Source organism: Pseudophryne corroboree, chromosome 5, assembly GCF_028390025.1.
Source record: "Pseudophryne corroboree isolate aPseCor3 chromosome 5, aPseCor3.hap2, whole genome shotgun sequence".
In the NCBI taxonomy this organism is placed as follows: Eukaryota; Metazoa; Chordata; class Amphibia; order Anura; family Myobatrachidae; genus Pseudophryne; species Pseudophryne corroboree.
Window position 1 is genome coordinate 788,578,163 of NC_086448.1, and position 27,492 is coordinate 788,605,654.

General features: G+C 48.4%; 2 protein-coding genes across 3 annotated transcripts in view; one reads left to right on the top strand and one right to left on the bottom strand.

Annotated features, from left to right (window-relative positions):
* The window catches only part of BZW2 (basic leucine zipper and W2 domains 2), a 207,138-nt gene extending 190,048 nt beyond the window's left edge, over positions 1-17,090 (bottom strand). The window contains exon 1 of one of the 2 annotated variants that reach the window (XM_063924410.1): positions 16,998-17,090. Coding sequence is in view for 1 of the 2 variants with exons in the window: in XM_063924407.1 (XP_063780477.1) it covers positions 6,545-6,651 (107 nt within the window). In the remaining variant the exon portion in view is untranslated. Of the gene's footprint in view, positions 1-6,544; positions 6,736-16,997 lie in introns of those variants that run through there. The other variant, XM_063924407.1, reaches the window with a different exon arrangement.
* Positions 17,091-17,394: 304 nt separating this feature from the next.
* ANKMY2 (ankyrin repeat and MYND domain containing 2) overlaps positions 17,395-27,492 on the top strand; it is a 102,330-nt gene continuing 92,232 nt past the window's right edge. The window contains exon 1 of the mRNA XM_063924412.1: positions 17,395-17,595. Coding sequence (XP_063780482.1) covers positions 17,532-17,595 — 64 coding nt within the window. The 5' untranslated portion in view covers positions 17,395-17,531. The remainder of the gene's footprint in view (positions 17,596-27,492) is intronic.

Below are 27,492 nucleotides of genomic sequence, written 5' to 3' on the forward strand. Positions count from 1 at the left end.
AAGGAAGGAAGAACTCATTAGGAGCGTGGTAACAGTTAGGAGGGAACGGACACTTTCAATATCTCCCCCACCATCAGTAACCCTTTTACCAGTATTCCCTTTAACCTATGAACATCATCTTTCTCTTCCTTCTTTTTTTTTTTTTTTTTGGGGGGGGGGGGGGGGGTGTTTGGTGTCTGATGGAAAACTTACAAAGGTATTTTCAAAAGAGTGGTCTCATCAAATTAATCAGCACAGTCCCCTGATGCGTCCTAGCCGCAGAGCGCTGTGCCTAAGACGCATTTGCAGCACTAAAAAACCCTGATGCTAGCAGAGTCCCACGGGACCTGGCACGAAGAGAGGGGCTGTTTGGCTCGACCAGGGGTTAAAGTGAGCTAGTATGGGGCGAAACTGTGTTCTGTCAGTTTCATTTGGAGACAGAACCATTTCCGCTTCCTCCGTCTCACCTAACCCGGAATGTCTGCCCGGAGCCGCAGGGAGATGCCGGGCGCACACTGAGATTTTGTTACCAGCGTGCGCCCGGCTCCTTCCCCACAGCGGCAGCTGGAAGCAGTAGCTCACCCCTGAGCTCCGGCTGCCGGGTCTGGCAGTGTGCGCTGTGGGAAAGACATCATAATGTCTCTCCCATAATGCCGAGGAGCGGGGCTTAAGGTAAGTATTGTTTTGTTTTTTAAGTTAAGTATTGTTTTGGGGCAATACTACATGGGGGCACTACTTATGAGGGCATTGCATAGGGGGGTATTCATAAGGGGCACTACTACTATGGTCTCTACATAAGGGGCACTACCACTACAGTGGACATTGCATAAGGGGCACTACTACTGTGGGCATTGTATAAGGGGCACTACTGCTGTGGGAATTGTGTGTATTACGGGGTGCTAGTACTGTGGGCATTATGTGTATTAGGGGTGCTACTACTGTGGGCTTTGTGTATAAGGGGCACTAATGTGTGCCATAATATGAATAAGGGACACTACTATGTGGTGTAATATGAATAAGATTGTGCCACTGTGCGGCGTAATTTGAACTGGGGAGACTATAGTGTGACCACGTCCCTTTTTTTAGCAGCGCACGCAATTCCTTTTATGCCCGGGGTGGGGGTACTTACGGGGAGGGGGGGGGGGGGTCAGGAGTTTCACCCCCTCTCTAGGACCACTTTAAGCACTGGGCGTGACTGCAGCAATGATGTATGAGAACATATCTGTAGCTCACAAATGCTGGACAGCTCTATTATTACCCTGCATTTAAGGTTTCAGTTAGGACATGCCCTTCCCAAATCTCTCTGCACAGGTTACATCTGCCCCACCTGCAGCGCAGCACGGGTTTATCCAGGTGCACAGTTATTTGCCGTCTTGCTTTTCTCCCCACCCAGGATCAGTCTCTCTAGGTTTAATCATGAACTTGATTATCATTATGATTAGATAATTTGCGACTCTATATGTAGATTATCTATTCTCATTGTTCCTGCAGATTTTCTTGTTAGGTCTGTGCATGAAATTGCAAATCAATGAAGAGTTGCAAACTGATGCACCGTCCGGCCTCGGCATTCAGGTAACATTGTGGATTCCTGGGGGGGCTAGGTGGATATGTATACTATAGACAGGAGAAGTAATCAAGTTGCCCATTGCAACCAATTAGTACCTAGCTAGCATTTATCAAGTTCCTTCTATAAAACGATAGGTCAAAGCTCATTGGTTGCTATAGATAACTTCTCCGCTCTTTTGAAGGTTGATACACTTCCCCCTAGAAAGACACATTATCATCCCTCCCAACTGTCCCGATTCCAGCGGAGCAGTCCCTCTATTCAGATACTGTCCCGTCGTCCCATCCTCAGGCCGCAGTGTTCCATGGACAGGGGGGGAGCCTTTGATCACCACTGATCCGAAAAAGCACAAGTAATCCCTGAATAGATGCCGTGCAGGGAGGCAATTAAATGCAAGGGCTACTAAAACCCCCAGTCCATCTCTGCTTCCAGACGGGATGCAGTAAAAATGGCGGTGGTCAGGATCCCGGCGTTAAGGAGACAGACGACGGAATTCCGGCAGCCGGCATTTTTCTGACCGCCAGCATACTGACACCCGTCCCTAATTCCCACTCGGTTGGTGGGTCCACGCCTCAAACGGAGTGGGAACAGAACCTGTGGTGAGCTAACCTTGCCACCGGGCCCGCAGCGGGGCGAACGCAATGAGCCCGCAAGGGGACTCAATGGCAGACGAGATGCCGTGATCAGTATACTGACAGCTGGTATCCCGTCTACCGGAATATCTATCCTGACCCTTCCAGACACAGCAGTACAGAAAGCAGTGCTTATGTCACCAAGTACTGTTCAGTACCAGAAATACCCCGCTGAGACACATTGGGCCTAATTCAGACCTGATCGCTAGGCTGCGTTTTTCGTACAGCCTCCGATCAGATCTGAACTGCGCATGCGTATGCACCGCAATGCGCAGGCGCGTTGGTCCGCAGTGACGGGGATCGGCAGGCAGTGACGGGATGGTGCGAGAATAGAGACTGCATGGGTGATTGCAAGGTTACTGACAGGAAGAGACCGTTTGTGGGTGGCGACTGTTTTTAAGGAGTGTCTAGAGAAACGCAGGAGGGAACAGGCGTGTGAAGGGAGGGTTTCTGACGTCAGCTCCAGCCCTGATCATCGCACTGGAAGAGTATGTCCTGAGCTGTGCCGAGACTGCATAAACTCCTGTTTGTGTAGCTCTCCTGCACATGCGATCGCACCCCTGCACAGCGATTTCCCCCTCCCCCTGTAGGCGGCGACTACCTGATCGCAGGGATGCAAAAAACGCACCCTAGCGACCAGGACTGAATTAGGCCCATTGTGCAAGCCTCCAACCGAACCTTGTATTTAATTGAAAAGCCCTTATGTGCAGCATTTAAATATCTTTGGCGCTCTGTAAATATACTTACAGTAAATAGTTCTACAAACAGTCTTAAAAAACCATCAAAATGGTTCTGGAAAACCACAATCCCACTCAAACCTAGCACTACTGATATATTCACAAATGCGTAATATATGCAAATATTGAGCAGCTGGGGAATAAATATAGTCCACATTATATTGTTAGGTCGACAATCATTAGGTCGACAACTGAAGGTCGACATGTACTAGGTCGACATGAGTTTTCCCCCAAAAAAAAATTATTTTTGGGATTTTCCCATACTTGACGATCCATGTGGACTACGATTGGAACGGTAACCTGTGCCGAGCCAAGCGGTAGCGGAGTGAGGCACCTTGCCCAAAGCTCGCGAGCCATGCGAGGGGACATGGTGCACTAATTGGGATTCCCCGTCACTTTCCGAAGAAAACGACACCCAAAAAAGTTAAAAAACTCATGTTGACCTTTTCACCTGTCGACCTAGTACAAGTCGACCTTCAGTGGTCGACCTAATGACTGTCGACCTAAGTTGAGTCGACCCAACGACCCATACCCCATTATATAAGGGGGAGATTTATCAAAGCTTGAAAAAAAAGTACCAACCAACCAACCAACCAGCTCCTGCCATTGATAAAACACAGCCTGTAACATGGCAGCTAGGAGCTGAGTGGTTGGTACTTTATCTCCCTCATAATACTTAGAAAATGTGGAAAATGCGCATTCACAAAAGGTAAATGAATGCTGAAGAGTGCAATTGTGTAATGTCTGCAATGTATTTTCCATAGTTAACCATACTTGCCTACTTACGGGCTGCTCCGAGAGGAGGCAGCCAGGTGGCATAGGAAAGGGCGGTCCGGGGACGTTGAAGAAATGGGGTGGGGGCATGGAGGAAGCAGTACGGGGGTACGGTGACACAAACGCGTCATCCTAGCCCCGCACACCACTTTACAATGCCCAATTAACAGCATTGTAAAGCAGGGGGCGGGGCTACGATGACGCGATCCAGAGCAAATTGCAACATTGCCCCAGGGGGGAGCCGATGAAAGGGGGGTGCGGGCAGTGGGGGGATGGATGCGGGAGACTCGTCTACTTCCCCTAGCATGATTGCTAAAGTCCTAACTACTGAAACGTAGTGGTGGTATAACTATATAACTATACATATAATAAAACTGTAAGGGTTGTGTCTGTACATAGCAACTATTTATTTTCTTTTTGAGAAATACACTTCCCGGACAAACGCTGGTATGGAATAATGTTTAAAATGTCTATACGGATTTGTTCTTAAAGTGCACACAACTGATGTAGCAATGCATACAGGGTGAGATGTCAGCTGCTGAACACACTCCTAATGAAACGGTTAGCATTTTTGTCGGATCAATGGACTGACTAAAGGGCCGTATTCACGGGCCGATTTGGGGCGAGATGTGTGCTGAGCGTGCGGGGGGAGACGGGGGGGGGGGGGGGGGCTCATTTCACCCAGCGGGTGAAGTGAGCGACCTGCTAGTTTGGCCTGAATGCAGGCCAATCTAGCACCAGCGATAGCGATGCGCGGGGCCGCGCATCGATATCGCTGTGAGGGGTACACACGGAGCGATCGATGCTTAAAATCCAAGCAATCTAGTCAGATTGCTTAGATTTTAAGCAGCGATCGCTCCATGAGTACCCCCCTTTACAGTAAGAGCACATCAGTTTGCCTTTCTGATCAATACATCTGCCAGTAAATATCGGGGCTCATGTAGAACCAGCTTTGGCTAGTTCCTGAATCAGGATATGACAGAGCGTGAGCGACAGGATAATTAAAAAATATATATACTTATCATAATGATTCCTGTTCTGTACCATTATCATCACATCTCTGTCTATATGGGGTCCGGTGCCGAATAAGACATTTATCACTATTAAAAGTGATAAATCCCTTCTACTCCCTTCACTGGCTGCCTGTACGATGGCGAATCATCTTCAAGATTGGCTTACTGAGTTTCAAAGCATTACATGACCAAGGCCCAAGGTACCTGAAACAGCTTCTGACCCCATACTGCCCAACTCGATTACTGCGATCTGTAGATGAAGGACTTTTAGCAGTACCTAGAATCTCCCGTAATTCATCTGGGGGTCGAGCTTTTAGTCATGCGCAGTGCCAGATTAAGGTCCAAATGGGCCTGGAGCTGAAATTTATGAAAGGCCTATTGTGTGCCCTGGCAGGAGGCATAACAATCGCTGCGGTGGGGGTGGTCTAAATAAGGGGTGTGGCCTGTACCATGGGTGTGGCTAACTCCATGGAGGTCATAGCTAGTGCCTACCTTCAACCACTTAATAGAGGAGCAGAGCAACAGATCCATACACACACATACATACGGTTGGCGAATGACATACTTCTCCAAAATACCAAGATTTAAGCAATTAAGTTTTCATATAACAATTTCTTAACAGACCAGTTTAAAAGGAAAACATTTTTTAAAGCGTGTAATGCACGCGACTTTCTGCTCACTTTCTGGAGAATCACCCCACTGGTTGTCGAAGTGGGAATTTGAAGTGGGGGTATGGAATAGTGAAGGTTGTAATTATGTGTGTGCCTCGCTGTGGAAAAGAGGGTGTGGCCACTCAAAAGGGGCATGTCCATAAGTTTAGTGTACCATACCATATACCCCTTATACACATTACGCACCACAATAGTAGGCCCCTTATATTATCTAGTACTGGTGCCCCTTAAACATTATATCACACAGAATGAACCTAAATTCACATTATGCCACACAGTATGAGCCAAAATTTCCACGGAATGAGCCAAAATTCACATTATGCCACACTGAATGAGCCAAAATTTCCATGGAATGAGCCAAAATTCACATTATGCCACACAGTATGAGCCAAAATTTCCACGGAATGAGCCAAAATTCACATTATGCCACACAGTATGAGCCAAAATTTCCACGGAATGAGCCAAAATTCACATTATGCCACACTGAATGAGCCAAAATTTCCATGGAATGAGCCAAAATTCACATTATGCCACACAGTATGAGCCAAAATTTCCACGGAATGAGCCAAAATTCACATTATGCCACACAGTATGAGCCAAAATTTCCACGGAATGAGCCAAAATTCACATTATGCCACACTGAATGATCCAAAATTCAGGGACAGGGAGATTGACAACAGGGACAGGGAGAGTGACAGCAGGGACAGGGAGAGTGACAGCAGTGAAAGAGAGAGTGACAGAGGGACAGAGAGGGGGACAGTGACAGAGGGACAGAGAGAGTGGCAGCAGTGACAGAGAGAGGGACAGGGAGAATGACAGAGGGACAGAGAGAGTGACAGCAGTGACAGGGAGAATGACAGAGGGAAAGGGAGAATGACAGGAGGGACAGGGAGAATGACAGGAGGGACAGGGAGAGTTACAGGAGGGACAGAGAGAGTGACAGCCGTGACAAAGATACTGACAGCAGTGACAGGGAGAGTGACAGAGGGACAGTCAGAGTGACATCAGGGACAGAGTGACAACAGTGACAGAGAAAGTGACAGCAGCGACAGAGTGACAGAGAAAGTGACAGCAGTGACAGAGAAAGTGACAGAAGGACAAAAAGAGTGACAGGGAGAGTGACAGAGGGACAAAAAGCACGACAGAGGGACATAGGGGAGCAGGGTAACATTACCTAATGAGCAGCAGAGGTGCGGAGGGGATTGTGGTCGGCGGCGGTGCAGAGGCTGTAGTTGGCAGCGGTGAGGAGCCCATGGGTGGCGGCGGTGCGGAGAAGGCCATGGGCGGCAGCGTTGCAGAGGAGACTATGTGCGGCGGCAGTGTGGAGAGGAGGCCTTCGGTGTTGCTCTGGTGAGGTCCCTATGACCGCCATCTTTTAATGGGAGGGCACAGTATTATTGGCTACTCCCCACCCCCATCACAGGGCATGCGGCATCTCTCCCCCCTCCCCATGTCAGAAACAAAGGCATTTCTCTATTCTCTGCCCTCCCCCCACCTGTGCTACACAGAACACAGCACCCCTCCCCTCTGTGCACAAACAGTAGCACCCTCCTATACTCTGCAGGCAGCTTCTTCCCACCTCCAGAGCAGCGCAGCGTTCAGGCATCCACTGTCACTCCCTCCCTCTCTTCATCCCACCCTGTAGTGTCCACTATTACATATGAACAGCAGACGAGCGGCCTGCTCCGGTGCACATCACCCCGCTCGGCTGACAGACAGGGATTGCAGGAAGCCGGCCGGGAATGGAAAGCAGCAGCGCTGCCCAGGCGGCGCCTGCACACATACCCGCGGCTGGCCGTAAGGACTCCGCCCCCCGCAGCTGCCAGCCCGCCAGCCCAGTACTCTCTCCCTCTGCATCCCTGCTGCACTCTACTACCTCCCACGCATGTTCGTAAATATCCCTCTAAGTCTGGGGGGAGGAGCTGATAGTAGTGGGGAGAATGTCCTCCCCCCACGTCACTGAACACAGTAGCGGCAGCATCACTGCGCTAATAGGCTGGGGGGAGGAGACGCTCGGAGAAGGGAGAGCGGGTCCTCCTCGCGCTCCGGCCGTGAGTTCGGGACTTAAATGTACAGACTGGGGCACTGTGTGGCGACGGGGGCTGTGCTGGTGACGGCATACAATGAGTCAGTTTGACTCATTGTAATGCCGGCGTTTATGTGGCTTCACTGTGGCGGTATGTGGGCCTATTTTCAGTGGGGGGCCTGGAGCTGCAGCTCCATCCGCCCCATTGTTAATCCGGCCCTGGTCATGCGGCTCCGACTCTATGGAACTCACTTCCCCGCACAGTGCGAGAGGCCCCAACTATAGAAACCTTCAAAAGTAGACTCAAGACTTTTCTGTTTACTCAAGCATTCCTATAGTGTCCCTTTTAGTATCTTCATGCTTCTGTATTTTATGAAAATGTACTTCATTATTTTCTGTACTATATTATGCTATGTAATGTTAAGCGCCTTGAGTCCTATTGGAGAAAGAGCGCTATATAAATAAAATTATTATTATTATTATTATATTAAAAGTGGCCTGGTTGTTCTATGGTGTGACACAACTTTGTAGGAATAAAGCTGTGTTGTATCTATGTGGCGGTTTCAGTGTAATTATAGTAAATATGACTCTGCATGACCAACTACAGGCCAGTATCAAACCTGCCTTTTCTAGGAAAGGTTACTGAGAAAGTGGTTGCAACTCAACTAGAAACTCGCTTGTCAACCCATGACATTTATGATCCATTCCAGTCAGGATTCAGGAGAAGACATAGCACCGAAACAGCCCTGGTATATGTGCTTATGATCTACGAATGGCAAGAGACAGAGGTGACTGTGTAATCTTAATCCTTCTGGATCTCTCCGCAGCATTTGACACAGTGGACCATGGGATTCTAATTGAGTGCCTGAAGAATTTTTGTGGACTGGATGGCACAGTCCTTAGCTGGTTCAAATCATTTCTCGCCGGCAGGTCACAGAGAGTTTCGTCTGGAGTAAACTCGTCATCACCAGTGCCACTGCCATGTGGTGTCCCACAGGGATCTATACTATCCCCAATGCTACCACTGGGAGAAATAATCAAGACGTCACGGCCTGGTCTACCACTGCTATGCAGATGATACACAACTGTACCTGTCCTTTGCTCCAGGTACTGATAACCCAATAACAACCCTAAATGGCCATGGGGCGTATTCATTTAGTGCCGTTTTCTTCGGCTAGCCAAAAAAAACAGCACTAATTTGACATTAGTGTATTCAATTGCGGGCGTTTTCGCCCATTTTGGAGTCACTTTTCGCTCATGCCTTTTCGTTTTTTTGTGGACGAATCGGCATGGGCGAAAATGGACCCAAAAAGGGGCGAAAATACCTGCAAATTCGCCAGAACACGTGGATCGGTGGCGAATTTGCCGCCGATCCACGTGGCTTTCATCTGACATTTTTTTCCTCCAGACGAAAAAACGGCATAGCCATTGAATAGGTCGAATGTAAATTCAACCTATAAACAGCCGAAAAGTGCTATTGTTCGCCAGGACGAAAGAACTGGCACTAAATGAATACGCCCCTATCTAGCTAAGCTCCAGGAGTGGATGAGTGCCAGTTGGCTGTGACTGAACCCTGATAAATAGAAGTCCCGATGACAGGTCACAGGACAAGACTGCAGCATAGGCAACCAACTGGACTTGCGCTTGGGGTTCAGAACTACAAAACACTGAACATGTGCGGAATCTTGGCGTTGTCCTGGATGGTGGCCTGACACTTAAACATCAGGTTTCAGCCACAATCAAATCCTCATTCTTTCATCCGAGGAACATAGCTAGAATCAAGCACTTAATTCCCTCAGATGATCTGCCTAAAGTCATACATGCATTTATATCATCACACCTAGACTACTGCAATGCCCTCTACTTTGGTCTCCCAGCAAAAGAATTGCACCGCTTACAGCTGGTACAAAATGCAGCTTCCAGGCTGTTACCCAACCAGCCCCATCCAGCCACATAACGTCCATTCTATACTCCCGCCACTGGCTGCTGGTAAAATGGCGAATCATTTACAAGATTGGCTTACTGACATTCAAAGCCCTACATGACCAGCGCCCAAGGTACTTGAAGCAGCTTCTGATTCCCTACTGTCCCACTCAACTACTGCGATCTGTGGATGAAGGACTACTAACAGTACCTAGTGGGGGTCATTCCGACCCGATCGCTCGCTGCAGTTTGCCGCAGTGCAGCGATCGGGTCAAAATTGCACATGCGCCGGTGCCGCAGTGCGCCGGCGCATGGCAGCTTTCGTTACCTAGCGATCGAGACAGAGGCGGTCGTTAGGCGCGCGGGGGGGGGGGGGGGGGGCTGCGCTGGCCGGGAGCTACTCCTCAAATACAAAGGCATCGCCTCTGTGTGCGATGCTTTTGTATTTGTGCGGGGATGGCAGTCACTGACATGCGGGGCGGACTAGCCCTGTGCTGGGCGTCCCCCCGCATGTCTGAGTTAACGATCGTAGCTGTGCTAAATTTAGCACAGCTACGATCAACTGGGTGTGACCCCCAGTATCTCCCTCAATTCATCTGGGGGTCGAGCTTTCAACTTTGTGGCTCCGACTCAATGGAACTCTCATCCCCGCACAGTGCGAGAAGCCTCCACTCTAGAATCCTTCAAAAGTAGACTCAAGGCTTTCCTGTTTACTCAGCATTTCACTAATATCTACTGGTAAGTTTGTTTTGTATTTTGAGCTGTAAAGACAAATTGTAAAGCACTTTGGGGGAGATTCAAATGTTTGAAAAGTCGGTTGGGTGTCTGTCTATTAGATAGGAAAAAACAGACACCCAACTGACTTTTCAAACATTTGAATCTCCGCCTTTGAGTCCTATTAGGAGAAAAGTGCTATATAAAATTGATTATTATTAACCAATGTTTTTGGCGGTGGGAGCATAAATGTGGATATTCAATTGCAGCATATGGTTCGGCTTTGAGGTAAAAGGAATGTTTTGGCAGATATTAAGAAGAGGGTGGACAAATCAATTCTCATGCAAGAATTTAGCACCTGGGCTAAGTTATCTAGAAGCTATTCAATTAATTCCCACAACAGCCACTATTCTGTGCGAGGATGCCTGGGATTAGCTGTGTGAAACCGATTCTCCCATGCCAAGTGCCAAGCTCCATGCAGGTTCTCCCATGCCAAGCTCCATGCAGTTACGGCACTCCAGCACTTGCAACAAGCACCTGAGCCCTAATTAGGGCCTAATTCAGCATGGATCGTTATTCTGAGACATTGCAGTTGTCTGCGAGTAGAAAGGCGCCGCCCCATGCAAGTTTGCAAAAGCATCACAGATCGCTATCCACTCGCAGATGCATACGCAACTTCCGGAACATCGAAGATTTTTTGCAGACTGAGCAAATGTGAATAGGTCTGAGCCTGACACTATTCTGTGACTGAGACGGCCTAGAAGTGGTCTGTGCTGACGTCAGAGACCCTCCCCAAAAACGCCTTATTTCTGACACACCCAGAAAACTGCAGGTTTCCGCCCAGAAATGCCGACTTCCTGTCAGTCAAACAGCGTCTGCATTGCAATTACGATCTGTGAGCAAATTCTGTCGCTATTCCTTCTCGTGCGTTCTCAATTTGTGAATTCTCTAATTAGCGATCCATGCTGAATTAGGCTTATAATGCAGATTTCTGCTCGCACCTCAGGAGTGTGCAATCAGAGATCCGGGATAAATGCAGCCGTGGGCTAGTTGCAGGAAATACATTGAATAGCTCCTGGTGGCATTTAGCCAGAGAGCTACATTCCCGTGTAATGCTGTACAATTATCTGGCAGATTATCTGCACCATCTGGCTGGTTGGAATGAAAATCTGGTAATGGATGAGGTTTTGCACAGACTAATTATTACCTATTATTTGTAAGGTGCCACAAGGATGTTTTAGCACCGTACAAGGCAATAAAATTGACTTTCACCTATAGTGCAATGGGGATCCGGTCTCTAGGTTGACAGTAACTAGGTCAACACTATCTAGGTCGGCCACAATTGGTCGACAGGGTTTCTAGGTCAACAGGTCAAAATGTCGACATGAGATTTTCACAATTTTTAACTTTTTTTAAAACTTTTTCGTACTTAACGATCCACGTGGACTACGATTGGCAATAGTAACCTGTGCCAAGTGCAGCGGTAGCGGAGCAAGGCACCTTGCCTGAAACATGGCGAGCGAAGCGAGCCATGCGAGGGGACATGGTGCACTACCTGGGGTTTCCGGTCACTGTACGGAGAAAACGACAACAAAAAAACATTTAAAAAAAAAACAACTCATGACAACCTTTTGACCTAAAACATGTCGACCTAGTTACTGTCGACCTACTGTAGTTACCATTTACCTTCCATACCACACCCAGTGCAATGTGCAACTTTTTTATTTACAAACTGACCAGCTCTGGAGCTCACACAGGAATTTTAGGCTAAAGAAGCCCAAAAACACGAGTCTATTGCAGGACCGAAGTGTTGGCCTTTTCTTATAGTACAGGGTGATATATCATGGCCCCCTACCAGGCTAGGGTTGTCCCTGGATGGGGCACCTACCCGCTCCCCCTTTCCTTGGCATTCCAGCTCCCAGGCATACCAGGGAACCTTATTACAGGTTGACTGTATTTTTATGGGTATCCGTTCACATGGTCGACCATGTTATGGTAGACAGTCATTAGGTCGACATTGACATGGTCGACACATGAAAAATGATCGACGCATGAAAGGTCGACACATGAAAAGGTCGACATGAGTTTTTTAACTTTTTTTTCTTTTGGGGAACTTTTCCATACTTTACGATCCACATGGACTACGATTGGAACGGTAAAGTGTGCCGAGCGAAGCGGTAGCGGAGCGAAGGCATCATGCCCGAAGCATGGCGAGCGAAGCGAGCCATGCGAGGGGACGCGGTGCACTAATTGGGGTTCCCAGTCACTTTACGCAAAAAACGACACCAAAAAAAAAGTTAAAAAACTCATGTCGACCTTTTCATGTGTCGACCATGTGTCCATGTCGACCATGTCAATGTCGACCAATAGTGGTCGACCTAATGACTGTCGACCATAACATGGTCGACCATTCATACCGGAACCATTTTTATGTCATACACAGAGCACAGTGAACAAGGGGTGGTCTTCAGGTTGCAGACTGTCGGGATCCCGGTGCACAGTATACCAGCGCCGGAATCCCGACAGCCAGCATACCGACAGTTTTTCTCCCTCGTGGGGGTCCACGACCCCCCTGGAGGGAGAATAAATAGCGTGGCGTGCCACCGTGCCCGCAAAGTGGCAAACACAGCGAGCCCGCAAGGGGCTCATTTGCGCTTGCCACGCTGTCGGTATGCCGGCAGCTGGGCTTCCGGCGCCGGTATGCTGGTCGCCGGGAGCCCGGCCGCCGGCAGACCATACTACACCCGGAAAAAGTACATGTAGAGAACATTATCTCAGAAATGACAGGTCCCCTTTAAAAATCGAAGTTAAAATAGATAAAGGAAATTGCATTGCTCTAAGCAGAACAACAGCACTCCGAGCCCTGAACGTGACTCCCGACAGAGCATAATAATTAATCTGCAATACTAAAGGAACACTGAAGGCTTTCAAATCAGACCAGACTGCGTACAAGCGAGAAAGAAAAAAAAAGTCCTTAAAAAAAATAATTAAACTATACAAATTTAAGAAAACAGAATTCTGATTTTATAAATAATACCAAAATAATTGGCTGCATCGGAAGGCAGCAAGGACTGCTGCCTTTACATTTTATAACGGACTAAGCTTTCCGGATATTATAGAAATCACGTATGAATTGCGAGCCAGTTTCAGCACATTAGTCAGTCCTGCGCATTACAATTTATCTTGTTGCCCGCCTGCATGAGAGTAGTTTTCCTACAAGAACTTTAGGTCCAGGCTATGGAAAGGGAGGGTTAGGGGGCAACTAACCGTCCCCTGTCAGGATTCTAACCATCGGAATGTCGTGATCGCTATTCTGGTCGCCGCTATCCCCAACACCAGCAAGTCAATCCCAACCAGTCACAAAGGCACTTTACCAGCTTCAGGATGGCTCACGTCTCATTTCTTACGGCTTATAATGTGCACCTGAAAACCTCAGTGTGATAGTGCCTGAATTCAATATTGCGCCCTTCAAATGTGGAGCAAAAACTGCTTGTGTGACACTGCCCTATGACATGGAGGGGGGCCTATTGGACCGAGATCACACAGCAGGTGAATCATAGCGAGAGTGGCTCAGTACCCAGTGGGGACCTGCTCCTGAAAAGGTGCAGACCTGGGATAACTGCCAAAGAAGCAGAAGGCGCTACTGCAGGCATAGGCATGCGCAGCACATTTTATTAGGGGGTGCACCGTCGGAGGGGTGTGTCTAGCACCACCTTTTGGGCGTGTTAGCACCATCTATTGACGTCAACGCAATATAAAATATCCACCCTTGTGCCAATCCTAATAAAGCAGATACATTGTCAGATGTTGTGGTGTGCACCAAACAAACACCCCTGATGGCACTCACTGCAATTACACTGCTCCTCCTCAGCCTGGTCTGGCTCCCCCTCTCTTTCCCCTGCAAGCTGCAGCAGCTTACTTACAAGTCAGTCACTCACTGACACTGACAGTCGCAGACTAGTACTGCTGCTGCTGGAAAAACGAGTGACGTGTCAATGCTGCTTGCCGGCCGCCAGCCAGATTTGAATTTGTCTTCCTAAGAGGAACGCTGGCTGCATGCTGATCCTCATCAGTGTCTGGCGTTGGCATAACATAGAAGGAGAGAGGTGGGCATGTGGCGGGTGGGCGGTAGCATCCTTGATTAACCCAGGCGTCCGGTCAGTAATGCAGTCCTGACAGGGTAGACAGAGGGGACAGTAATCAGCCTGCTCGGCGATCGCTGCATCAGGCACGTGAGATCGGGGTGCCAGACATTAGGGGGTGCCTGTGCGCACCAGGCACCCCCCCTGCGCACACCTATGACTGCAGGAGGTCAGTAGCTGGCGGGCAAGCAGGAGCGATTACAAACAAGCTTGGGTGGAAATGGGTATTTTTTTTTTTTTTATGGGGGTGGGGGGTGGGGGGGGGGTTAACCAGTAAAAGGAACTTTTCAGGAATACAAACACATGATAAAACATAAACACAGTTCATCATATCGTAAAAGAAAAGAAAAAAGCATCTACCATAGGAGTTTCCCAAACTCCGCCATTACAATCCAGGTTTTAAGGATATCCATGCTTGAGCAGAGCGGAGTTAGAAACTCAGTAAATTTGATTTAACCATCTGGGCTCAGTTATGGATATCCTTACAACCTGGAGTGAAGTAGCAGAACTTGGAAAAGTCTGTGCTATGACTTAAGAATGGAGTAGAAGGTACTAGCACATATAGATTAATCCATGCAGACATTGATTTCATCTGTGCAAAGTGCATGACACAAATATGTGGCAACATCCATGTAACTACATTACTGTGAGCGTTCGCACGGATTTCAGATTTTTTTTTTACTTTAAGTTATTGCTGTTCAGGAATCTGGAGCCCTGGCTGCAGCCTTGTTTACAGAGAGAGAGAGAGAGAGAGAGAGAGAGAGAGAGAGAGAGAGAGAGAGAGAGAGAGAGAGAGAGTGTGTGTGTGTAGTGTGTGTCCCATGCCTGTGTGTGACAGGTACATTTACCTGTGTGCACTGTGCGTCCCCCATGCCTGTGTGTGACAGGTGTATTTACCTGTGTGCAGTGTGTGTGTCCCCAATGCCTGTGTGTGACAGGTGTATTTACCTGTGTGCAGTGTGTGTGTGTCCAATGCCTGTGTGTGACAGGTGTATTTACCTGTGTGCAGTGTGTATGTGTGCCCCATGCCTGTGTGTGACAGGTGTATCTACGTGTGTGTGTGTCCCATGCCTGTGTGTGACAGGTGTATTTACCTGTGTGCAGTGTGTGTGTCCCCATGCCTGTTTGTGACAGGTGTATTTACCTGTGTGCAGTGTGTGTGTCCCCAATGCCTGTGTGTGACAGGTGTATTTACCTGTGTGCAGTGTGTATGTGTGTCCCATGCCTGTGTGTGACAGGTGTATTTACCTGTGTGCAGTGTGTATGTGTGTACCATGCCTGTGTGTGACAGGTGTATTTGTGTGTGTGTGTGTGTGTGTGTGTGTGTGTGTGTGTGTGTGTGTCCCATGCCTGTGTGTGACAGGTGTATTTACCTGTGTGCAGTGTGTGTGTGTCCCCATGCCTGTGTGGACAGGTGTATTTACCTGTGTGCAGTGTGTGTGTCCCCATGCCTGTTTGTGACAGGTGTATTTACCTGTGTGCAGTGTGTGTGTCCCCAATGCCTGTGTGTGACAGGTGTATTTACCTGTGTGCAGTGTGTATGTGTGTCCCATGCCTGTGTGTGACAGGTGTATTTACCTGTGTGCAGTGTGTATGTGTGTACCATGCCTGTGTGTGACAGGTGTATGTGTGTGTGTGTGTGTGTGTGTCCGTGTCCCATGCCTGTGTGTGACAGGTGTATTTACCTGTGTGCAGTGTGTGTGTCCCCATGCCTGTGTGTGACAGGTGTATTTACCTGTGTGCAGTGTGTGTGTCTCCATGCCTGTGTGTGACAGGTGTCTTTACCTGCGTGCAGTGTGTGTGTGTCCCATGCCTGTGGGTGTCTTTACCTGTGTGCAGTGTGTGTATCCCCAATGCCTGTGTGTGACAGGTGTATTTACCTGTGTGCAGTGTGTGTGTCCCCCATGCCTGTGTGTGACAGGTGTATTTACCTGTGTGCAGTGTGTGTGTCCCCCATGCCTGTGTGTGACAGGTGTATTTACCTGTGTGCAGTGTGTATGTGTGTCCCCATGCCTGTGTGTGACAGGTGTATTTACCTGTGTGCAGTGTGTGTGTCCCCATGCCTGTGTGTGACAGGTGTATTTACCTGTGTACAGTGTGTGTGTCCCCATGCCTGTGTGTGACAGGTGTATTTACCTGTGTGCAGTGTGTGTATCCCCCATGCCTGTGTGTGACAGGTGTATTTACCTGTGTGCAGTGTGTGTGTCCCCCATGCCTGTGTGTGACAGGTGTATTTACCTGTGTGCAGTGTGTATGTGTGTCCCCATGCCTGTGTGTGACAGGAGTATTTACCTGTGTGCAGTGTGTGTGTCCCCATGCCTGTGTGTGACAGGTGTATTTACCTGTGTGCAGTGTGTGTGTCCCCATGCCTGTGTGTGACAGGTGTATTTACCTGTGTGCAGTGTGTGTATCCCCCATGCCTGTGTGTGACAGGTGTATTTACCTGTGTGCAGTGTGTGTGTCCCCCATGCCTGTGTGTGACAGGTGTCCTCACCTGTGTGCAGTGTGTGTGTGTGTGTGTGTGTGTGTGTGTGTATATATATATATATATATGCAGAGGCAAGAGACTTATGTCACGTATATGTTTGTGTGTGTGTGTGTGTGTGTATATATATATATATATATATACTGTATCTATATGTATATATATATATATATATATATGCAGAGGCAAGAGACTTATGTCACGTACATGTTTGTGTGTGTGTGTGTGTGTGTGTGTGTGTGTGTGTGTGTCCCATGCCTGTGTGTGACAGGTGTCCTCACCTGTGTGCAGAGTGTATGTGTGCGTGTCCATGCCTGTGTGTGACAGGTGTCCTTACCTGTGTGCAGATCTTGCTGGCTCCCTGTCACACACTGGCAGACAATAGGACACTGCTTGAAGGGCAGCAGCAGCCTCTCAGGACTGACTCCCACAAGCAGCAGCAGCAGCAGCAGCAGCAGCAGCAGCAGCAGAAGCAGTGAGCGCAGACTGGCGGGCGCTACCAAGTCAGCCATAAGGGAAGGGGGGAGCTTGCTGGACCCCAAACCTCAGCCTTTTCCATTCTCACTTGCCCAAATCCCCACATGGGACTAATATTATGCCTTATACTGCAGGAGGTGATTGGCAGGTAGTGTTCCTGCGGATTGCTGCACACGTTTATGTGTATGTATTAGTATGTCCCCCCCACCCCCCCTGTGAGGAAGCGGAGTGGTTTGCTCCGTGAGCTGTCTCAGCTCCGTGATGTGCAGCTGCCAGTACTAGTAATGGCTGCCTGGAGAATCTGATACAGTGTCAGGGCACCGGGTGTTACATTGTTACCCGCCCGTACTCGCAGCTGTGCGCCCGGTGTGGTCACAGCCCCGCAGCCCGCAGCATGGCCCCGAAGAAAGGAGACCTGACAGACGAGGAGAAGCAGCTGATCTCAGCTATTTCTAAAGGTGGGTGAGCGCAGGGTGCTGGTATGGAGGGTGTCTGTGATGGGGCAGTGAGATTGCTCCTCTTGCAGTTGTTGGTGTGTAAAGCTGGCTGGAGCCTGGCATGTGTCTAGAGATGGTGCCAACCTGGCCTGTGCCTAGAGATGGTGCCACCCTGGCCTGGGTAAAGAGATGGGACCACCTTGGCCCGGGTCAAGAGATGGGACCACCCTGGCCCGGGTCAAGAGATGGGACCACCCTGGCCCGGGTCAAGAGATGGGACCACCCTGGCCCGGGTCAAGAGATGGGACCACCCTGGCCCGGGTCAAGAGATGGGACCACCCTGGCCCGGGTCAAGAGATGGGACCACCCTGGCCCGGGTCAAGAGATGGGGCCACCCTGGCCCGGGTCAAGAGATGGGGCCACCCTGGCCCGGGTCAAGAGATGGGGCCACCCTGGCCCGGGTCAAGAGATGGGGCCACCCTGGCCCGGGTCAAGAGATGGGGCCACCCTGGCCCGGGTCAAGAGATGGGGCCACCCTGGCCCGTGCCGTGCCTAGAGATGGAGCCTGGGCCGTGCCGTCATCCTTGGTGGATGCGATCACAATGTGGACATTCATGATGTGGACAGTTATGATGTTGACAGCTACAAAACGTCGACATGTTCACAATCTTGAAATTTATGATATCTGCTTTTGTGAACATGTCAAAATTTAGCAAAATGCCAAAATGAGGTTTAGGGTTAGGATGAGGGGTAGATTTACAGGGCGGCTTTAGTGACAGGCTGCAGCTAATGTTGCAAAACTGCGACTGAAGCCACAACCGCTGGAATGTTAGCCGCAGGGTCAGGGTACTTATCGCTGGAACAGCCTCATCGCTGCACTGTCAACATTGTTAATATGTCGACTTTTCATCAGTGTTGACATGCTCAATGCAGCCATGAACAAAGTAGACTGAAACCCCTCCATAGTGCATCTGAATGTAATGCTCAGCAGTAATGCGCTGTGTGTCTGTGGATCTGGGGATTATGTGACCTGTCTAGCTGTGCTCTGAGCACACAGTAATATACATTGGTTTACCGTCTGTACCATGATGTGCTGCTGTCTGATCACATTTACCTTGGTTCTGTTTAATCTATTTCCAATTGTTCTGCACACATGAAAGGGGAGATGCATCAAGCCTTGGAGAGAGCTAAAATAGAGAAGTTGCTCAAAGCTCCCAGCGTCTGTTATTACATAGACTGTGCTAGATAAATGGCAGAAGCTGATACGGTGCTTCTTCTTTACCTCTCCCCAAGGCTTGATGCAACTCCTCTGAAGAGTTCCGTTTGTCTTAACATTTTGGTCACAAGTTGATTTAGGGCTTGTGGCCTGTTTTCTGGACCTCTGCATCCATCTGTTATCTGTGCCTGTTTACTGCGTTGAAAGAAGGAGCGCTAGAACTGTTTGGCTTGTAGTGCATTTTAGTGGGAATCAGCCAAGTGGTCAGTATTGCCTATGCGAGCTATAATATTGCATGCATTCTTTTATTATCTTAAATGATCTGCATTGTTTTATAGTTTCTGTATTAAATGTAGCGCAGGCGGCAGTGGCAAACGCAGGATCTCTAGAGGGGGGTTTCCAAATGAAGTCTACAATCTCCTCTCCACTCTGCTGAATATTAGAGCAAGTGTGGGGGAGTGGCAGAAGAACCTAGTAACAACCCTGGACATTAATGTAAACATTGATCTTTTTATATACTGGATACTGTATAGAATGAAGTATTACAGGTAGAGTATCTCTTATCCAAAATGCTTGGGACCAGAGGTATTTTGGATATTGTTTTTTTCCATATTTTGGAATTATTGCATACCATAATAAGATATCATGGTAATGGGACCTAAGTCTAAGCACAGAATGCATTTATTTTTCATATACACCTTGACTGAAGGTCATTTTCGCCAATATTTTAAAAAAAAATTGTGCATTAAACAAAATGTGTGTACGTTCACTAATTCATTTATGTTTCATATACACACAGCCTGAAGGTCATTTAATACAATATTTTTAATAATTTTGTGTAATAAACAGTTTGTGTACATTGAGCCATCAGAAAACAAAGGTCTCACTATCTCACTCTTACTCAAAAAATTCCGTATTTCAGAATATTCCGTATTTCGGAATATTTGGATATGGGATACTCAACCTGTAATATCTAACACTATAGGTGGTCTCTAACTATACATGGTCTCTAGTATAGGCTGTATCAAACATTTAAATAATATAAATAAGTGGTCAGGAAAATGTTAAACATTCCATAATAAATTAATATAAAAACATAAGAGAAGCAATAGTGCACTTTCTAAGCACACATTCTCCCACCTCATGATAAGGCTCCTGTCTCTACTACCTAGTAGCGACTCTCTGGTCCAGTGCACTGATTGAGGATCCACTCACAGCAATCTTGCTAGGAGATGCTGCTACTATTCGACATGTGCAATAGCTCTGTCCCTTAAACTGCATAATGTGGCTGCAGCTCTTGTAACTGTATTACAGTATATACCATTGCTATTGTCATAATATGAGGCACTTGCCAAGAGAAGGGGGGTTTCTGTGCAACCGGAACCCCCCCCTGCGTTTGCCTATGGGCGGGCAGAGACATATAGAAGGATGGTTCTGCTGTTTATATAACTAACTACGTTATTATCAGTAGAATGTAAGTACATTGGGGCAGATGTATTATGCCTGGAGAAGCAATAAAGCAGTGATAAGGCACCAGCCAATCAGCTCCTAACGGTCAATTTACATATTGGAGCTGATTGGCTGGTGCGTTATGACCTTGCACTTATCACTGCTTTATCACTTCTCTAGGCTTAATACATCTGCCCATTGTTGGTGAAGACTGCATAACATAAATGCCATTAAAGCAGACCTGTCTCCTACGCGCAGTGGGCAGCCTTGTGATGCGCTGAACCAGGAGGCAGCCGTGTGGCGTGATGGGCTGGGCCAGGAGGCAGCCGTGTGGCGTGATGGGCTGGGCCAGGAGGCAGCCGTGTGGCGTGATGGGCTGGGCCAGGAGGCAGCCGTGTGGCGTGATGGGCTGGGCCAGGAGGCAGCCGTGTGGTGTGGTGTGATGGGCTGGGCCAGGAGGCAGCCGTGTGGTGTGGTGTGATGGGCTGGGCCAGGAGGCAGCCGTGTGGTGTGGTGTGATGGGCTGGGCCAGGAGGCAGCGGTGTGGTGTGGTGTGATGGGCTGGGCCAGGAGGCAGCCGTGTGGTGTGGTGTGATGGGCTGGGCCAGGAGGCAGCCGTGTGGTGTGATGGGCTGGGCTGGGCCAGGAGGATGGAGAAGGATACCATGAGCGCAAATTCTTGGCTAACACCTGGAAATATCTTCCAGGTCTCGCGGCAGACATTGGTTGGCTTACAAGTCCGCACACGTTGTACGGAAGCTACATGACCAGTCTTGGCCACAAAAACAACCACCATCTGCTTGGCCTCGATGCGCTCACGTCAGAACTTCTGTGGCGGCTCACCTCCAAGTAGGGTACGCTAGGCCGACTGTTTGGCCTCACGGTCAAAACTATAGATCCAGGATTCATCGCCACTGATTATCTCCCAGACAGAGTTTGAGCGACTGCCATTAAACTGTGCCAGCATGTTGCGGCATAAAGTCACCTGAGCTTGCTGTTGATCTTGAGTCAGCTAGTGGGGCACTCAGAGTGCGGAAACCTTGCTCAGGCCAGGTTTTTCATAAAGTATCAAGCGGATGGTTCCCGAGGAGTTGCCCGTCTCCTCTAACTGGGCCACGGATACCCTGGTGTTTACCTCAACTATGGCCCCCATGAAGTAACGTTGTCCTTGGTGATGGCTGTCACAGGTTAGCCGCAGCGCTTCTCATCTTCCAGGCACTGTCTGCCATGCCAAAATTCTGCAAGAACTCAAACACAGTGGTTTGGGATGGTGGTCCTGGAATGGGGATTTATATTATCCTCGATGTTTGCATAATTGAGTAGCGTAAAGGAGTATTCCCTCCAACAATAAAACCACAGTCTCTAAAACTAATTTCACACTGCCAAAATAATCTGGGTTAACCCGGGTTGTGGCTCTGTGTGAAATGGTCCCAGAAAAAATAACCCTGGTCCATGCCCAGGAATCCAACCCAGGTAGTGAGCAGAGTGGACATGGGAAGGAGCTAGGTTACTGGGCAGTGTGAACGGGTGACCTGGGTCATCGTACACGCATCCTGTTTACATCATAGGAAGAGCCGGTTCCCAGGCGCTTGCATGTTGTTGAGGCTGCTCCCGTGGGCAGTATACATGGGGCCGACCCAGGAATAACCCCGGTCGGAGCTACGGTGTGAATAGGGTCTAACTCGGGTTGGAACAGTGACACTTGACTGATCATTGGTGATTTAGTGCTGATGGGCCTGATCCAGTGATGTAGGCCTAAGCTAGTATCAAAGTTCTGGGTATCCCTTATGGTTGCGCAGCATGGCCGCAAGGAGTAAGATGCCGGAGACGTTGCAGATGCGTACAGGATCACAGTCGCAGCCTCAAACACGCCCCCAAGATGGCCGTGACGCACCCGCATTATTCCGCCGCTAACCGTTTCATTTCCCAAATACTCCATGACTGTCAGTCTCTTTAAGAATAAATCTGAGACCACCTTCGTAAGACTATCGCGGCACCTGCACAGCGCGGCTTTGACGTATGTACAGACTGCCGATAGTCGCTCAACTGCGAAAAAAATTGGTATGCGTACATCTCTGTATCGGGCCCGACATGCAGTGCAACAATCAATCAGTAATATGCTGGTGACTGAGATCAAATGTCTGTTAATAAAGTTATGGCTGGGCGAGGCCCAAGCCAGAAAGAAAGGATTAAAGTATTCACTTAAAACCAAAATTATATATAACTATTGCTGTTGCTACTGGTCCTTCCACAGTACTTAAACCGGGATCCGGTCTGAAGATCGACAGTGTCTAGGTCGACAATGTTTAGGTCGACAGTCACTAGGTCGACATGGATGAAGGTCGACGGGGTTTCTAAGTCGACGTGTGCTAGGTCGACAGGTCTAAAGGTCGACATGAGTTTTTCACATTTATTTTTTGGGGGGGGGGATTTTTTCATACTTAACGATCCACGTGGACTACGATTGGAACGGTAAAGTGTGCCGAGCGAAGCGGTAGCGGAGCGAAGGCACCATGCCCGAAGCATGGCGAGCGAAGCGGTGCACTAATTTGGGATCCCGGTCACTCTACGAAGAAAACGACACAAAACAAATAAAAATCCTCATGTCGACCTTTAGACCTGTCGACCTAGCACATGTCGACCTAGAAACCCTGTCTACCTTCCATCCATGTCGACCTAGTGACTGTCGACCTATAGTGGTCGACCTAAACATTGTCGACCTAGACACTGTCGATTTTATGAACCACACCCCTTAAACCGACTTGTCCTGTGGACCAGCCTGAGATACTAGCTGTGTGGCCAGATAGAGCTTATGTTTGGCTAGTTTGCTCTCTGTAACATCACAATTACCATTGGCCATAGGGCTCACCAGGAAGATTCCAGTTAGGCCGATGTGTCTGTGGGGCCTGTTTTGTGTGTTGTCATTTGGCCCCACCCCCAACATGACAGACAGCCCAACGGACTCATTACACCGCATTGTCCCCTGCACTCATTACACCGCATTGTCCCCATTCATTCTGTTATTCCATCTCTGCAGTACAGCAACTCTGCCATCCAGCGATGCTGCCATGGCTACACTGTATGTTACACCTCTCGCGCTGCACATGTCGGGCCACTTCTACGGATTTTCACAGGCCCACTTTCAGTTTCCAATCCTCCCCTGGTCTCAGACACAACTGCAAAAGCAAAATAAGCTGAGCGCTCAGTGAGTGGTGGTGTATAAGTGATTTGTCAGCAGCGACTTGGGAAGGGAATGCCAATCCCCTGAGATAAACCTATGTAAAAAAAAAAGTACCAAGTTGCGCTCAAAAATCAAAAGTAAGAAACATTTATATTAGTACATATAATGGTTACAACAAATCTCCCGGGAGTATAATTATAACAATACGACATAAGAATTCCTTATCTCTATGCCTGAATGATTGATGCTACTCTTTTGACTAGAATGAGTATTCCTGTTATTCCAAAACATATACCCCGGAGGTGTCGTTTTACATATAACAGCAGCAGTGATTAGTAACTGTTAAAAATGGATTAAAAGTCTGTATTTACATACATGTAACTCACTTGGTCCATGAAAGTCCCAAACAGTCCTGAGTGTATATAACGGAGTGTTAATTCCAATGGTCCTAGAATGAAAAGGACCGATAGAATGACTCTCAAATGAATGATAATATGAGCAGATGCACTGTATCGGAAACCTCAGGCCGCTGTCTTGATGACGGGAGGGAGAGCCCGGAGCGATGTTGCTGCGGTCAGCCGCTGACCCCTGCACGGGAGATGGAGAGCAGTGCCTGGTGTAGCCGCCGGGCTGGATGGAATACGGCTGTGGAAGGCCAGCAAGCGGCTGCAGTATCCGAACGGCTGGATGTTACCTTGCTTGGCACGATGTAGACGAGCTCTAAACAAAAGGCGGCTGACCTATGCTCCCACGGGCAGCTCCGAGTGAGCCTCCCTGCGGTCACCGGTGTATATAAAAGACGAATCAACACTCTAACAGCGGCTGGTCGGTGGTATGCCGTATAATGATGGAAGAGTTGGTCTCCTACACGGGCTCAGGCTGAGCCAAACTCCAAGTGGTGTTGACAATGACAAACACCTGTTTTCTAACGCGTTTCAACGCCAGCAGGGTGTCTTTTTCCAAAGACACAACTGCAGCAAAAGACGCAAGAAAGGCCGCAACTGCATACAGTGTCAGGCCCTGTGTGAAGGAATCCCGCCCTCCTCAACAGACCCCACCCCCTCATCAGACCGCATCCTCATTAGGGCTGCTTCCATAAATTTGCCGGAATTAGGTGATCACTGCGGCTGGTGTCATATATATATATATATATATATATATATATATATATATATATATATATATATATATATATATATATATATATATATATATATATATATATATATATATATATATATATAGGCCCTGTGCTTACTGTATTTGCTGACAGGAGGACACAAAGGCCCGACCATTAAGTGATACTTGTGGAATGTGAGGATATGTGTTTGAGTGTTACTGCAAGTGTGAGTGGATGATTTGAGAGTTTTCTAGATTATCACATGACCCCTGCTCAGATTTAGCAAAGTGTGACACCCAGAACCTATCGGTTATCACGCGTTACCTGCACAGGGAGGAATTTGCATACTAATTGAATAGCTCTGGACATTAAATTTAGCCGCGTGGTAAACACAGTGGCTAGCTGAAACTGCCCCTGTGTGTGTCTACTGCCAGCCGGTGTGATTGTGTTTTCTGACGAGACAGCATTACGCAAATAATCTATGATAAATCCAGAATACCTGACTTCTTTAAATCCTAATTCTTTTGCGGAATGATCTGCAGCCAGGGCCGAGTGTACAGCTGGAATTATAAAATCAGATCAGTGTTTATGAGTTCTCTAGATTGCACAAATATTTTGTCTAATGGGCAAAATAATGTAGTCACTAACGAGACCCTCTGCATGTTACAGAGAACGCTAGAGTGCATCTGGGATAAAATCCCTTCAGAGAGTGCGTTCTGGAAGATTAATGGCAATTATTCAAGGGTACGAGGCCCGTGTCCAGTGCGTTCTGAGCTATAACTGCGGGGAACGGCCAGAGAATATACCTGGCAGCTCTGCATGCTAAACGTTCATTATTATTAGGCTGTAACATCTTCTAGCACGCCATCCAGTCATTTTATGATCAAAAACAGTCTACAAAAAAATGTAATAGATAGATAGAGATATATATGGTCTAGGCACCGTCAGGGAGGGTTAGGCTGCTGGAAGGGTAGGGGGGGAAGGCAAATATACTTACCAGACAGACCCATGTCTCGCTTCTCACCTTCGGGATGCAACTGTAGTTTTTTTGACCGCCAGCATCCCGAACGCCGGTCAACCCAGGTTTGGGGTACACAGTGGAATGTGACCATGTTATTTAATATAAAACACAGAGCAGAGCACTCACCATAATAAATAATAAAATAAATAAATTTTGGCTCATGAATTGACAAATTAATTTTAAGCTTGCAGCCCACATCAAGAGACCCTATTTTTCTGCCAGTCCTACTCAGAAGTAAACTTAAAGGATGCTAACTGGTTAAGAGCTAGTATATACAGTATATGTATAAATGTGTATGCAAAAAACACCTCCCTCTATAGCAGACTTTGTTACTACAGCATTGGACCTGGGGATGGGCCAAACCAATCATGGTGATGACCAGCCCATTGCTAAGCAGCTCTGGGCTTCTTCTGGTACCCCAGGCCAATGTGTTTTAGAGAATTGGAAAGTACTGTTAAAATGTCTCTGAAATTATGGGTTTTGCTCCAAACCTTTCTGTAGTTGTAGTGGGATGAATACAGTATATACTGACCTGGATTGTTTCTCAGTCTATCATGGATTAAAAAAACCTTTCCTAGCGTTTAGTGACTGCTCACGGTAACATCCAGCAAAGAGCGGCCTCTCATCTCTGAGAAGGGCAAACTGTATTCAGCGCGGAGGCCTCCTTCCGGGTATTACGTATTACGGTAAGTAAGACATATACCTTTTGTGCCTCACACCCAGTGCCAGATTAAGGTTCAGAAGGGCCTGGAGCTGAAATTTGTGAAAGGCCTATTGTGTGCTGCCGCAGGGTATGTGACAAATATTTTGTGTGTGTGTGCGCGCGCTGTGACTGGTTATCTGTGGGCGTGACCACTACTATTAACATGTGGCCTGTACAGGGAGTGTTGGGTGTGACTAGCACCAAGGAGGGAATAGCTAGTGCCTATCTTCAACAATCTCAATCTCCCTCCTCTCTTCATAAATTAATTGTGGAAAGCAGTGCCGTTTCTTGTGGCGGGCGAGCCGTGCAACCGCACGGGCGCCCGCCGCGGCACTTCTTGAGCACTAAATCCCCCCTACCCTCTCCTCCTGAGTGCCCAGCTCGGGGGCGGGGTTTCGCGGAACGACGCGTCATTCTGCGAAACCCCGCCCCCCGAGCTGGGCACTCGGGAGGAGGGAGAAGAGGGAGCCAAGCCGGCCGGCGCCGCGCAGACGAGGGAGAGGCGGCTGAAGAGCGTGAAGAACCGCTTCAAATGTAAGTCAGCCCCTCTCCCTCTCCCCCCCCCCCCCCCCCCCACCACCACGACCACCTGCCGTACTGTGTAAAATGGGGACACCTGTCTGCCGTAATGTGTAAAATGGGGACTCTTGCCTGCCGTAATGTGTAAAATGGGGACACTTTCCTGCCGTAATGTGTAAAATGGGGACACTTGCCTGCCGTAATGTGTAAAATGGGGACACGTGCCTGCCGCAATGTGTAAAATGGGGACACTTGCCTGCCGTACTGTGTAAAATGGGGACACGTGCCTGTCGCAATGTGTAAAATGGGGACACTTGCCTGCCGTACTGTGTAAAATGGGGACACTTTCCTGTCGTACTGTGTAAAATGGGGACACTTTCCTGCCGCAATGTGTAAAATGGGGACACTTTCCTGCCGCAATGTGTAAAATGGGGGCACGTGCCTGCCGCAATGTGTAAAATGGGGACACTTGCCTGCCGTATTGTGTAAAATGGGGGCACGTGCCTCCCGCAATGTGTAAAATGGGGACACTTTCCTGCCGCAATGTGTAAAATGGGGACACTTGCCTGCCGTACTATGTAAAATGGGGGCACGTGCCTGCCGCAATGTGTAAAATGGGGACACTTGCCTGCCGTACTGTGTAAAATGGGGACACGTGCCTGTCGCAATGTGTAAAATGGGGACACTTGCCTGCCGTACTGTGTAAAAT